The following is a 13,455-nucleotide window of genomic DNA, read 5'->3' on the forward strand; positions in this document are numbered from 1 at the left end:
TCTCTATAAAAATGTTTGCTGTTAAACAGGTTGGAGCAGCATTCCTTCTGCCTTGTTCTCCTCTTGCATATCTCTTTCACCCCTGCTCTTAACAAATCTTTATCTCTTACATTGTGTTCTTGATTTAATTCTGAATATGCTTCTGTAGAGATGACAAATGCTTGCTTGAAAAGTAAAGTAGATTAAAATACATTGAGCCAATTTTTTGAAGACACCTGGGTTCACTGCTTTCTTCTCTGGCTGCTTTTTAGATCTTAATTTTCCTTGGTTTTTATTCAGTTAACCCTTTTTTCCCGCCGGATGCTAAAATTGAATCAATTTATTTCCATTACCCAGTAGTTCTGATTTGTCATCTATTTCAGTTTAACTATGATAGTTTACATGTTAAATGGCCTTTCCGTTACCTTTAAAAGAAAAAAAGGCTTCAGTAGTGGGCGAGCACAGAAGTCGATTTGATGCAAGTATGTCCTCTCTTTTTCTGAAAACTCTTAATTCTGGTGCCCAGCAAACCAAGGGCAAACGCTCTGAGCTGCCGCTGGAGTGCTGCCCATCTTCAGACACCGCTGTTTCAGCAAGACTTATTTTCCTGATTGTATTTTCAGGATATGATCCTTGATTCAGGTTGTTTCCTTCTCATTTCTGACTTTCAGAATGAGGACTGAGGAGGCTGGCTTCCAAGAAATCAAAATATCGAGAGCTCCCATCTAGTTTTAGGCTTGTAACAGGGTGAAACCACTTTGATTTAAAAGTTCCTACAACCATGTGGCAAGAGATGGCATCTTGAAACTTCTCGAGGATAACACACATCTGGATGGAAAAATTTCCTAAAATGTGTGAGCTCTGTAATGAGGACCTGAAAAATATTTGGCAAGATCCTTCTTTTCCCTTGCAGCAAACAGCAAACCAGCCTTGCGACATCTCCTTCCCCACCATTTTAGCTTCTACTTCCTATCTCCCCCCAGCCCTTCATGTTTTTGGCTTCCTCCAGCCTTTTGCTTCCTCTCTGCTCTCCCGTAAGCTGCTACACAAGTTACAGGATGATTCAGTTTTCTTCCTGAAGAGCTCAAAATAATGTTTTCTGGTTTATCCTGCTGAGTCTTTCACAACTTTCCAGTTTCTCTGTCTGCACAGCTCTGTATTTGTTGCTCTTTATGGGGAGGGAGCATCAATGAACTTATGGTGCTGATTTCCAGATCCTGTGGCTGGTGGGCTTGGGGCTGCAGCAGATGTTCTCATGTTGTGAGCAAACAGAACTTCTTACCAAAGATAAAAATTAGTGAAATAATTCTGTCTTTGGAAGAGGTTTTGGATCGCATCCTTTGAATTATTGAGGCTGATAGGAATGTTTCTTGTGTACATTAATTTCCTCGTTTGTGTAGAGGATTGTGTTTAAAGGCAATTAGTAGGAGTTGAAAAAGTACAGCAGGTATTGCCGACTCTGCAACCCTGGTAACCGGGGGGCTGATGCAAAAGATGAGGGAAGGGGACATCTGTGTTCCTGTGATAACTAATCACTGACCCATCTTTCCAGGATCCTGTATTTAGCCTTAGCCCATATTATTGTGATAAGAACTTTATGATGAGTACTTCTTGTGGAAGGAATAAATTGCTAAGATACAAGCTCTTAACTTTTGCCAGTTATTCCGTAAGTGAAGGAGAGATGTACAGTCTTGCTTAAAGGAAATTCCCCATCCTGTTCCTAACTATAAGGTAGGAGTAGGATTCAGAAGAAGAAATTAAACATGAACTTTGTGAAAATCTGGTTTGTGTAACATATTTCACTTTTATAATATGTCCAGAAATCTGATTGGTGCAAGTGAAGTAAAACATCCACTTATATAGTGGCAATATGTGTTTTTTGTTTTGTTTTGTTTTTAATTGCTCTTTATGCAACTTCTAGAACTGCATTTTTTTTTTCTCTTTTAATTAGTAGAGTATGCAGAAAATTAGCACACTTGTTGAATACAATGAGATCTGTAGGGATACCCTACCTTAGCGATTAATTTTTACTTTATCTCCCTGATTGCATTTGTCTATCATTTAGATCTGTATGGTGTTACTTCATAAATCCCTATTATGTTTACCTATGATTGGAATTCAAATTATCTGTTTTTATTATGCCTGAAACAAAGGATGAATACAATTACAGTGTGTTCCTATTCTTGAATGTTGGGTTTTCTTTTTTAGTGCAGGATATCTAATCTGTGGTATTGTTTGTGTTCTCTGTTAAAGGTATTGCTATCAAAGAATCAGCAAAAGTGGTCGATCAAGCACAAAGGAGGGTTTTGAAAGGTGTTGATGATTTAGACTTCTTTATTGGGGATGAAGCAATAGAAAAACCAACTTATGCAACCAAGGTATTAAGAGAAGTGTTTAAAATAACTTTCTGGTACTCTTTAGAAAACATCAGCTCTACAGTAAACTGCTTTTTATGAATGCTTTTTGGTTAACTTTAATCTTCTTTTCTTATTAACTCTGTTTAAGTGGAAAACAAGATTTGGTTTTATTTTTGTTGATCTTCACCACCCTGTGAGAATTTGCAAAAAAGTGTGTGAATATGGGAGAGCGTTAAGCGGAAATACGATGTTCTTTGGTGTTCTTTGGCATCTCGTGTCAGCAACGTCAGAGTCGGGATACTGGGCTGGGGGAACATTTGGTTTATCCTCGTGCCACCATTCCATGTGCTGAGACAAATGCGATGTGTTGTCTCTGCTGGTCAGGGCTGGAATCTGTATTTGAAATGGGTGTCAGAGCAGAATATGGAAAACCTAATGCAGGGTTTCTTGCATATGTAGATCTTAGGCTTTTATTGCAGTTCAAAAAACTGATTACTTTTTCCTTTTATCCTTGTGTTTCCAACTCTATTTTGATTTTCTTCTGCAACAGTGGCCCATCCGCCATGGTATAGTTGAAGACTGGGACTTGATGGAGAGGTTTATGGAGCAAGTAATCTTTAAGTATCTAAGGGCAGAACCCGAGGATCATTATTTTCTTCTGGTAGGTAAAATTATGTGCTACTTATGAAATTGCAGATGACTAGTAAGAATGTTTGTGCTGATTTATGTAATAATTCTTAAATATTATTATGTTTATCTTGAAAACTAAAGTAAATATAAATTACCTGAAACTTTCTTGACCTGGCTTATCCCATCCAGGTTCTTTAATTTTCTGAAGACATCAGAATGTCTGAACTACAAACTCCTTTCTGTTCTTGTTTTCTTCCAAATTGCATCTGCTACGTCCTTCCCCCCCCCCCCCCCATTACTTAGCCACTGAATTCAATGATCAGGTTTATGTTTTTGAGGCAAAAAAGGACTTTTGTGTTTTGACTTGGTGTAATTTCAGTTATTTTGGTTTTACAATGCTGCCACCTGGATGATTTGTCTAGAGAGTGAATTTTTGTCTTTTGTGAAATCAGGATTGATTGTCATATTTGGGCAGATTTGATCTGAATTAAGGTCAATGTTATTCTGAAGCATCTGTTGTACCTTAGTATTTTATTTAAGGCCATTGAAATAGACACTTTGCTTTATTGTGATGTTTATAGAGCAAGTTTGGAGTTAGAGGTGTTGTCCCTACTCGTTAAAGAACTTCTAAGGCAACAGTCTTCTCAAAGCAGGTCTGATTAGGTCCGGTTGCTCAAGGCTGTGTCCAGCCAAACTTGGAATATCTCCAAGGATCAAGATGCTATAACAGCTCTGGGCCCCTTTCCCAATATTAGACCACCTTTACATTACCTTTTTGCCTCCTAATGCCTCCTTGTGATTTCCCATGGTGTAATTCGTCTCCATGGCCTCTCGTCCTGTCAGTTTTGTGACCAGTCTGGCTCCCTCCTCTCTTTACCCTCCTATTACATAGTTGATGCAACAAAAGAGTGATTTTGTTGTTTCTTTTTTTGTCTCCTCAGTTCTTAGATATTCTGTAGCGCTATCCAAAATGCTCTTTCAGAGAAGGGACTTAATATTGAGTATGTTTGGTATTTTAATGCAAATTACAGCATACTATCATAGTGTATTGTATGTTGTTGCGAGCTTCTCTCAGTAAAGTACATTTCTACAGCTGATGATATCAACTTGTTTTATAGTGATTGCCTTCTGAAGCAAAACAGCTTTTTTCTTTAATGAATCACCGAGAAATTGTAATAATTGTCATTCTTTAAATGTGCTAAGCTACGTCCTTTGACATTTTTAGGTTCATAGTTCTTGATTCTTTCAAGTGAAATCAACAGTTGTAATGAGCTAACGAACCCACAAAGGGGGCCATCATTTAAAGTCTTAAGCAGTAATTACTGTCGTGTTTTTACTACACTTCTGGTTTTGTTTCCACTGAAATCATCACGGTTTTACAGTGCAGTTTGCATAAATCCTGTTATTGTCAGAGGAGTTTATAGATTTTCTTAATTGCACCATTTATCTTTAAAAAACACCCTTTGCAAATGACTATTTTTACATGCCATTGTTGTTGAATGTTTCATCTAACAAAACTTAGGATTTGTTGACTTCATTTAAAAAGTGATTTGAATGTAACTAAAACTTTTGTTTTGTCTCACAGACTGAGCCTCCATTAAATACTCCAGAAAATAGAGAATATACTGCTGAAATCATGTTTGAGTCTTTCAATGTTCCAGGGCTATATATTGCTGTTCAGGTAAGGGCAGGGTTGTTGAAAGTTAGAGTTACAGTAATTCTCTGTGAGTTGAAACTAGTTTCACTATGAAACTGTATGAGTGGTGTTTGAAATGCTTTACTTTTGGGTAGCAGTTTCACCAGTGGATGTTTGATATGTGGATAGTGGATGCTGATTCTGTGCTCAGTTCTTCTGTTACCTGCGTAGAAAGCAGCTTCTAAGCAGAAAAATGTACCTGTTGCATCTTAAATTTTTAAACAAACAGACAAAACAACACCATGCCACTTCATAATAATAAATAGTATTACTGGTATTAGGCCAAGAATTGAATCCCTCTCAATATGAAGTAACAGAAAATTTGTTTGTTTGAACGTGGCTTAAAAGCATCAGGAGTCAAAAACCCCGTTTATGCAGCTTCTTTTTTGTGAGCTGTTGTGTACACAAACATAATGTTACTAAATCAGTTTCCAGGGTGTAAGTTACCAGGAGGGTGTTGGTCTGGGTGTGATGGGAGGGCTGCTGGAAGGTGGGATCTGCAGTGTGGTGCTTGTATTAAGATTTGGTCTTTTGTACGTATTCTTTTCCAAGGCTGTCCTTGCCTTAGCTGCCTCTTGGACGTCAAGACAAGTAGGAGAACGAACACTGACTGGTACAGTTATAGACAGTGGCGATGGTGTCACTCATGTTATTCCTGTGGTAAGTATACATCAAAACAATTAAACTGGAGAACAGTTTGTTCTATAACTCCTCTGAAATTTACACTTACACAGACTGAATTATAGCTAGAAATGTTCAAAAATGTCACCTAATTTCCAGGGTTGTGGGTTTTTTGTTTATTTTGTAGCACAGAAATTCTCAACTCTTCAGCACCCAGAGTTTGTCAGGGTATATTGTCTTGCAGTGATTTATCTTGGCACAGCCTTGGCAAATCACCTTCTAAGTGATCACTGAAATTGTATTCCTTCATCATATTTCCAGTTTGTTTTGCTGGTAAGAGTGAATACGCTTTTTACAATAGTCAGCCAAAAAAGTTTGGAAACTTTTTTTGTTTAATTCAGTCAATTAGTATATAAAACATAAATAATACAAAATATTTGAGGGCAGATGTAGTATCATTTATAATTTTTCTCCATCTGTTGACCAATATTTAGTAGTATATCATCACACATCAGGGATACAAGTAAAAAGAAGAAAGTTCCTACTTGACTGAAAAAAAACCCACCAAACCAAACCAAACCAACAAACCCCCAACAACAGACTTCTAATGCTAATTATTGTCTGTTCTAATATATCAAGTTGCTAAAAGCAAAAACTACTATAACCATGTGATGTTTTAATAAATAATTAACATGTACAGCTGCAGTTTCTTAACTGTCAAATTATTGTTTTTGCTGTAGGTATGTGTTTCCTTTTACAAAGCTACATATTTGAAATTTTGTAATTGGGAAGCACTTGGTAGTGTTATTTCGAGTGGCTGGTTGTATGTCTCTCTGCTCATCTTTCCTTGGGAAGTGAAATGTGTGTCTAGACACCAGATGCATTTTTCTTTTCAAAACAAAGTTAGATTGAAATTTTTAAGATTGAAATCTATACAAAGCTTTATTGTGCCACAGTAACCTCAATTTTTTAAAATGTTTTTTCAGACCAAATAGTAGCATCAGTGGTGGTTTAAATATATGATGCGGTGTGGCAATTTCTTATTAATCTTGGTGGAATAGAGTGGCTAAATCTTTGTTCAGACAGTTTATCTGAGATGGCATATTTTTAATAAGTAGGAAACAATTGACATTCAAAACCTTGTATAGGTAAACTTTTGCAAAATTGTATTTAATAGTTCAAATTGCTGTTTTAAGCAGTTGAACTTTGCCTGATCTGTGGGTTTGTGTTGTTTAATTGAAATGAGAGTGGATATTCTTTGTCACTCATTAAGCTCCTTTGTAGAGTGATACTTGCTTGATTTCTAGAATTTTTAAACATGTTGAACAAATTGACAGCAATAGTATACCATTTTTATAGTAAAATGAGTGAAGAGGATTTAACACAGTTATCACTATAGTGAAGCTAACAACAGTGGTATTTTTTATAACTACGTTATTTTCTGTGGTAGAACATTTTATATGAACGTAAGGTGTATATAGGAAGTTTTAAGCATTTAATATCGCTGCGATGTCTGGATTTGTCTGTTTGGATGTAGCAGGTCTGGTGAGGCTGAAAGCTGGTCTTGAATGCTTTTGGTTTCTGTGTTTAGACCAGATACTTGTAATGCAATGATACTGGCCCCCAGGACAAGTGTGACTTCCAAGGGGAGACTGATGGATGAGCATGGGCCGGTCTGATGTTCTAAGCGTCTCAATTAATGTGCTGAAATGATGCATTTTCTCCCTGCTTTCAGAAAATTAATTTTGGTTCATGTGGATTGTAACGTCTTACATCAGTGGCTGTGACTGCAGAGCCACATCATTTATTCTAAAATAATATTTCACGATACAAGGTTCCTTGACCTTTTTGGTAAGAGTAACCTCATTTTGAAGAGAAAATAAAGGCCGAGGAATAGTGAGTATAGCTATTTGTCTGCCTTACGTACTAGTGACCTTTCTGTTCCTCCTGACTTTGTAAGAATTATGAACCAATGCAAAATGAAACACTAAAGTAAAATAAGGCTTCTGAAGAATTGGATTTTTGGTAGTTAAAACGAGCCAGTGTTAAAGGGCTTCAGTCTCACAGTCACAGGTAGTGAACAGGAATTTAGACTCCATGTCTTTATCTCTCCCTCCTAAGCTTTGTTGAAAGGAGCTCTTGTCAATATCTTTCTCCCAATTAATTTATCTACAGGCTGAAGGATACGTGATTGGCAGCTGTATCAAACACATTCCAATTGCTGGGCGAGATATAACATACTTCATTCAGCAGTTGCTGAGGGAGCGAGAAGTAGGAATTCCTCCAGAACAATCCTTGGAAACAGCTAAAGCAGTGAAGGTAAAGTGAATATCGCAGTTGTTAAAGTTATTTTAGATTGGAGCTTGATATCTGTTTTTAAAATACAATTATTTCTTAAAACCATTGTCTTCCAAATAAGGATGCTTTGTCTCTAAATAATATAAAAATGTCTAAATAATGTAATAATATCAGCTTACATTTAAGGTATATTGTTGGGTTATACTCAGGCCTAGAATTTCACTCTTCACTTGTCGTCTCACCTTTCTCTTCCCTTCATTATTATTATTGTAATATTCAGTAGCAAATGTTCTTGGTGGGATGTGCAATGTAAAGAGCTGTAATTACTCTTTTATGTTGATATGTTCTTTCTCGTAGTACAAAGCTATTCTGAAAGACATTCAGCTTAAAAGTACACTTAAACCTTGTTTCTATGGCAATTCTTCAATATGCTTTAGAACTCATTTCTCACCATCATATACGTTCAGAGGAAAAATAGAAGAACAGTAATTGAGCTCAGCAAGATGTGCTGCTTTCAGTGCTGCACGGAAATGATTTGTAGTAGCAGAGCCATTATCTAACCGTATACAGTAAATGTCAGTTCAGCCGTTTTGGGGGCCTTTTCTATATCTGCCAATTTAAAACTCCTATTTTTGAAAATAGTGTAGTAATTTAACCTTTTAAGTTCATACCATCTTCTCTGCTATACTTAAGAAGATACTTGTAACTGTCCATATTCAATTTTCAGGAACGCTTTAGTTATGTTTGCCCGGACTTAGTAAAAGAATTTAACAAGTATGACACAGATGGTACAAAGTGGATTAAACAGTATACTGGAATTAATGCTATCTCAAAGAAAGAATTTACCATTGATGTTGGCTATGAGAGATTCCTGGGGCCAGAGATTTTCTTCCATCCTGAGGTAAGTTGATTTAAATTGTCTACACTTTGGTTTAGTTGCATTTTAGATGAGAGCATTTGTAAACTTCTAAATAAGTGATTATTCTGACTTGTGTTTCTCCTTATTTGTAGATAGATAACCGGCTATTGGAAGTCAGCGAAGTTTTGGTTCTTGATTATTAGTAATTTTTATACAAATTCAGGCTGATACCTAAACAAAGCACTATATTTGAAATTTTTAAAGTAAATGGATTGCTAAACTTATATTTTCTTCTTGAAATATTTAATAGAATTTTCAGGTCTCACCACATTGTAGCCTGTTTTCTTACTTGTCTGTTGAAAAGTCAATTTTCCAAATATTCTGTCGTCTTGCCTTTATACCCTCAGTGTCTCTTCTACTGTTGGGAAAAACTAAAAGGGAATAAAGCCTTTTTTCTCCCTCTCTGTCCTCTCTCTGTGTTCTCCTGTTGCAGATTTTTCCTGTTACTCTGTGTTGCTCTGGTGCTCAGCATTTGAGAAGGGCGTGTGTTCTTTGACCTGTTATGGGTAACAAAAGCTATCTAAGAGAATAGCTGACAAAATAGATTCTTTAGGTTTATTCCTTCAAACCGTTTATAAACGGCAACAAGAATAGCTAACATAACTATTTCCATTATTAGTTGTCATGACATCTCTGATATACAATTTGTGGTCCTACTTGTTGACTTCTGTTTTTATTTTTGATTGCAGTTTGCTAATCCTGACTTTACGCAACCAATCTCAGAAGTAGTAGATGAAGTTATTCAGAATTGTCCCATTGATGTTAGACGTCCTCTGTATAAGGTCAGTAGCTAATAATGATTTTTTTAATACTTGTTTCAGAATTATTATGCTTTATGCTGAAATAAGTATTTGAAACTATTAAAAAACAAACCCACAAACAAATGACAAAATTAACCATTTTTCTAGAAAGAAGCCCAATATGGAGAAGGCTTTATGTTGTTCACTTACACTTTTTTAAGAATATGTTTCATTACTCAAACTCTCTTTTAAATGAAAGAGAAGTAATAGAAACACAAATCTGAGAGAGATGTACTAAGATATAAATGGATTTTAAAGCACAGCTGATTCTACTGTGGCAACCTCTTTGCAAATTCATGTTCTGCCAGGCTTGTGTTAGATAATTTAAAGCTTACAGTAAAAGCATACCTGTTAACTGTAATTAAAATAATATATTTAGAATTTAAGAATTGAATAAAGTTGGAGATGTACATTTTCAGAAGCAGCTAATAATTTTTATTACTTAAAACAGAATATTGTCCTCTCTGGAGGCTCAACCATGTTCAGGGACTTTGGTCGCCGTTTACAGCGAGACTTGAAAAGGACCGTTGATGCCAGACTGAAACTTAGTGAAGAACTTAGTGGTGGCAGACTGAAGGTTAGTTCTTGCTGCTAACGTGTTTAACAAGCATCTTTCTCTTGTTACCTGGAAAATGTGAAAATTCCGTATTGCAATGATGTTCTTCTTTGTTGAAATGTCTTCATTTTCGTTTCAAGTTCTCATAGAAGCTTTTCAGAGATTCATATGTTGTAGAGAATTGTAGACCGGTACTGGAAAATATTTATATAATCCTTTCATTGTAGGAAGCCATAATAGTGCTGTTTCTCCTGACAGGCACTTGTGCTGCTTGTCCATTAGTTTGAACTGAATCATTCTGGCCTAATGCAAGGATGGGACTTAAAAGCAGTTGGCCACTCCCCAGCTTTTTTTGTGTGTGTGTGTGCTTAGTGCTTATTGATTAGTTGTAAATCATCATCCTCGGTCTTTTCAACTTAAAGATATTAGGAGAGGGAGCAGCAAGCTCATTGTGGAGCCACCAGGATGGTCAGAGGACTGGAGCACATGTCCAATGAAGGAAGGCTGAGGGGACCGGCTTGTTTGGAGAAGAGGCTTTGGGAGCCTTGTAGCAGCCCTTTGGTGTGTGTGGCAGTGTGGAGTGGTTGGCACACAAGAGAATAGATAAAAATTGAAACAAAATAAGTTCAGCTTGGATAAAAGGAAAAACTTTTTCATTGTGGGGATAATCGAGTATTAAACAGGCTGCCCAGAGAGGTTTTTACAGTCTCCATCCTTGGAGGTTTTTGAGATTCAGCTGGATAAAACCCTGAATAAGTTCCTCCCACCTCAAAGCTGATTCTGCATTAAGCAGGAGGCTGAACTAAAAACATTCTGGGTGATCCTTCCCACCAAAATTATCCTGTGATCCTATGAAATGACTTCATGTTTTCATTAAACTGCATGATGCTTAATTTTTGTTCTTTCCACTTTTGACCTCTGATCTAACTCTTGCATTTTTCTGTTGACTCTGCATACATAAAAGATATCAGCAGAGAGAAAAACTATTTTGTGTTTTTTCCTTTCAAGGCAAGATTAAAGTGATTTTCCTCATTTATTTTTTAGTAGTAATCTAGCTAGATGAGCTCAAACAATCCTTAAAACCCGCAGTATAGCTTCATATATGCCATGTAGACAACTCTGAATTTTCAGCTATATACAGTACTCTGGCTCAGGCAACCTCATTTATTCTTAGTTCTCCTTACCGGACTTCTACAGCTTAGTAAGGAAACAGGATATAATAAGGACGTCTGATGGGATTTTTCCTTCTTCAGAGTACGGACATTGCAGGTGGTCACTGACTTGAACTCTGCAAATGTATTACAAATTATTTTTAGATACTGTTTCAAACTGTTCAGATTTCAGCAGGTTGTACTGGAACAAACTACTTCTGAAACTGGTACGTGCGCTGCAGTTTTTGATAAGTACAAGTGAGGAATGAAGGTTTGTGTGGATATGAGGGAGAGGGGCTGACTGGGATGAGTGGTGTCATTTTGAAAAGCACGACTGGCTGTATTGGTCCTATAAAATTTCAGTCTGCAACTGGTGCTTTGTTAAAATAATGATATGAAACTTAAAAATTAGCTTTCTGAAGTGCTTTTTTGAAAGGGGTAAGTAGCGTGGACCCATTCTTACATAAATAAACAGTCCCTGAAGAAATTCAGCAGAAAATAGAACAATGGTTGGAGAACACTCTTGGGAGAAAATTGGTGTGAATGCAAATAAATATCTCTTGAAGTTCAGTAAAGGAGGTAACTGGTGACTTATAAACAAGAGCTGTTTCTTAGTCTGGGTTGTACGTGAAAAAATCTGATGCTATAACTGTAAGTTTACCTACTCAGCATTTAAGAAAATACTTGTTTGTGAAAAGTAGGCTTGGAATATGCACTCCTTTTAAAAGAGATCTAGTTTTACCAGCAAAAGTGACCTTTCATGTATATTTTTTTCCTTTTATAGCCTAAGCCTATTGATGTACAAGTCATTACACACCATATGCAAAGATACGCTGTTTGGTTTGGCGGATCAATGCTGGCTTCCACAGTAAGTTGACTATAAAGCTGAGCATGTTTTAGTTACTCTGGCTGCACTTCTGGAGTTCTTATTTCTTGTTCACTTGATATCGAATGCAGTTGGGGGGTTTCTAGTAGGCCTCACGTAGCAAATATACCCTCCCTGCCCCATTAGAAGTTTTTGCATTAGACTTTAAAGATTCAAAAGAGCAAATGAAAGCCAAATTACAGCTTTGTGAGAGTTGTTAAATAGCGCATTTTAGTTTTGTGGCAAAATACATTGTTTGCATTAGTGTTCAGTGATGTGTGATGTAATACTAATATCAGAACTTCCCAGTTATCTGTAGTTTCTTCCATTTGCTACTTAAGTGTTAAGGTGTACATACCACCGACTAATTTGTTGTTTTCTCTCCTTCCCTTTACAGCCTGAATTCTACCAAGTGTGCCATACCAAAAAAGACTATGAAGAGATTGGTCCTAGCATCTGTCGTCACAACCCTGTGTTTGGGGTCATGTCTTAAAGCTGTGACCTCGCAGGGTCAGGGCTGGGGAGGTGGGGAGGAGGAGGAGTCTTTCTGATTACTTGTTTGTCTGATGGCTGGTATTAAGGTAACAAACATGACTTGACAATAAGAAAAAGACCAAACACAATTAAGCAGGATTATTTTAATAAGTGTCTCAACATGCAGATGTAGTGGAAAGCCAAAATGATCACGTTTTTTCTTTAGATTGATTATTCGAACCTGTGCGTAACAGAACAAAAAAGTGGATTTTAGTTCTTTCTGTGCCCTGATATTTTGTATATTAATGAATTATCCAAGATTTGATGGGATTTGACGGTGTGTAGATAGTCAGCTCTCTAATGCTTCCATTGTACCCTTTCATGGGTGCAATGCAGGAGCTTGTTTATATTTCATACTTTTTTATACTTTGAGGAAAAAATATGATTAAAGAAACTGTAATATTTGAGGAAAAGAAATTACCAGTGACCAACTTGAAAGTAAATTAAAAAAAAAAAAGAAGTCATGACTCATGCAACTCGTTCTTGCAAATCATGACCAGTCTAAATCCTGGGTTCCATACACTGCGAGTGCTTTTGGAACTAAGAAGCTAGTATCTTGGATTAACCGATGCCTGCTAGTGCTTTCTGATTACTTGGTGCATTTTCATACTATCTCTTGCTTTAAAAAAAAAAAAGACAAAAAAAAAAGACAAGACTGTTGGACCAGTATTTGCAGTTCTGTAGTGTCATTTCTAATTAAAAACCAAATAATCAGGTTATCAAAATTGGTGTATTTAAAGCCTAACACCATTCCAATAAAGGCACAAAATTTCTTTTTATGTTTGTGTCAGACTTGTTAATCTCATTACATGGGAAGCTGTGAGCACGGGTTCCTACATATCCGCTGTGGTTTTTGAGGAGTAAGATTGGTCTGTAAGGTAGAGATCATTATGTGCATTGTGTAAACTGAAGTGTGAGCATTTTAGAAGTTTATATGTTCATCTAGATAGCACTTATCTATATAAACCTAACATCTCCTCCATCGTTAGGTTTGTTCATCTACTTTGTTCTGTAACTTCCCCCCCCTCCACTTTCTTTCAAGTGGTGGT

The 13,455-nt window shown here is 36.6% G+C and overlaps 1 protein-coding gene across 1 annotated transcript in view; it reads left to right on the plus strand.

Moving 5' to 3' along the window:
• Window positions 1–13,185, plus strand: part of ACTR3 (actin related protein 3) — a 30,679-nt gene extending 17,494 nt beyond the window's left edge. Inside the window, exons 3-12 of the mRNA XM_065069594.1 lie at window positions 2,233–2,357; window positions 2,887–2,997; window positions 4,552–4,647; window positions 5,215–5,322; window positions 7,459–7,602; window positions 8,309–8,482; window positions 9,190–9,282; window positions 9,752–9,877; window positions 11,792–11,875; window positions 12,270–13,185. Of these exons, the coding sequence (XP_064925666.1) occupies window positions 2,233–2,357; window positions 2,887–2,997; window positions 4,552–4,647; window positions 5,215–5,322; window positions 7,459–7,602; window positions 8,309–8,482; window positions 9,190–9,282; window positions 9,752–9,877; window positions 11,792–11,875; window positions 12,270–12,365 (1,157 nt within the window). The 3' untranslated portion in view covers window positions 12,366–13,185. The remainder of the gene's footprint in view (window positions 1–2,232; window positions 2,358–2,886; window positions 2,998–4,551; window positions 4,648–5,214; window positions 5,323–7,458; window positions 7,603–8,308; window positions 8,483–9,189; window positions 9,283–9,751; window positions 9,878–11,791; window positions 11,876–12,269) is intronic.
• The last annotated feature ends 270 nt before the right edge of the window (window positions 13,186–13,455 follow it).

The sequence above is a fragment of the Columba livia genome, chromosome 7 (assembly GCF_036013475.1).
Source record: "Columba livia isolate bColLiv1 breed racing homer chromosome 7, bColLiv1.pat.W.v2, whole genome shotgun sequence".
NCBI lineage: Eukaryota > Metazoa > Chordata > Aves > Columbiformes > Columbidae > Columba > Columba livia.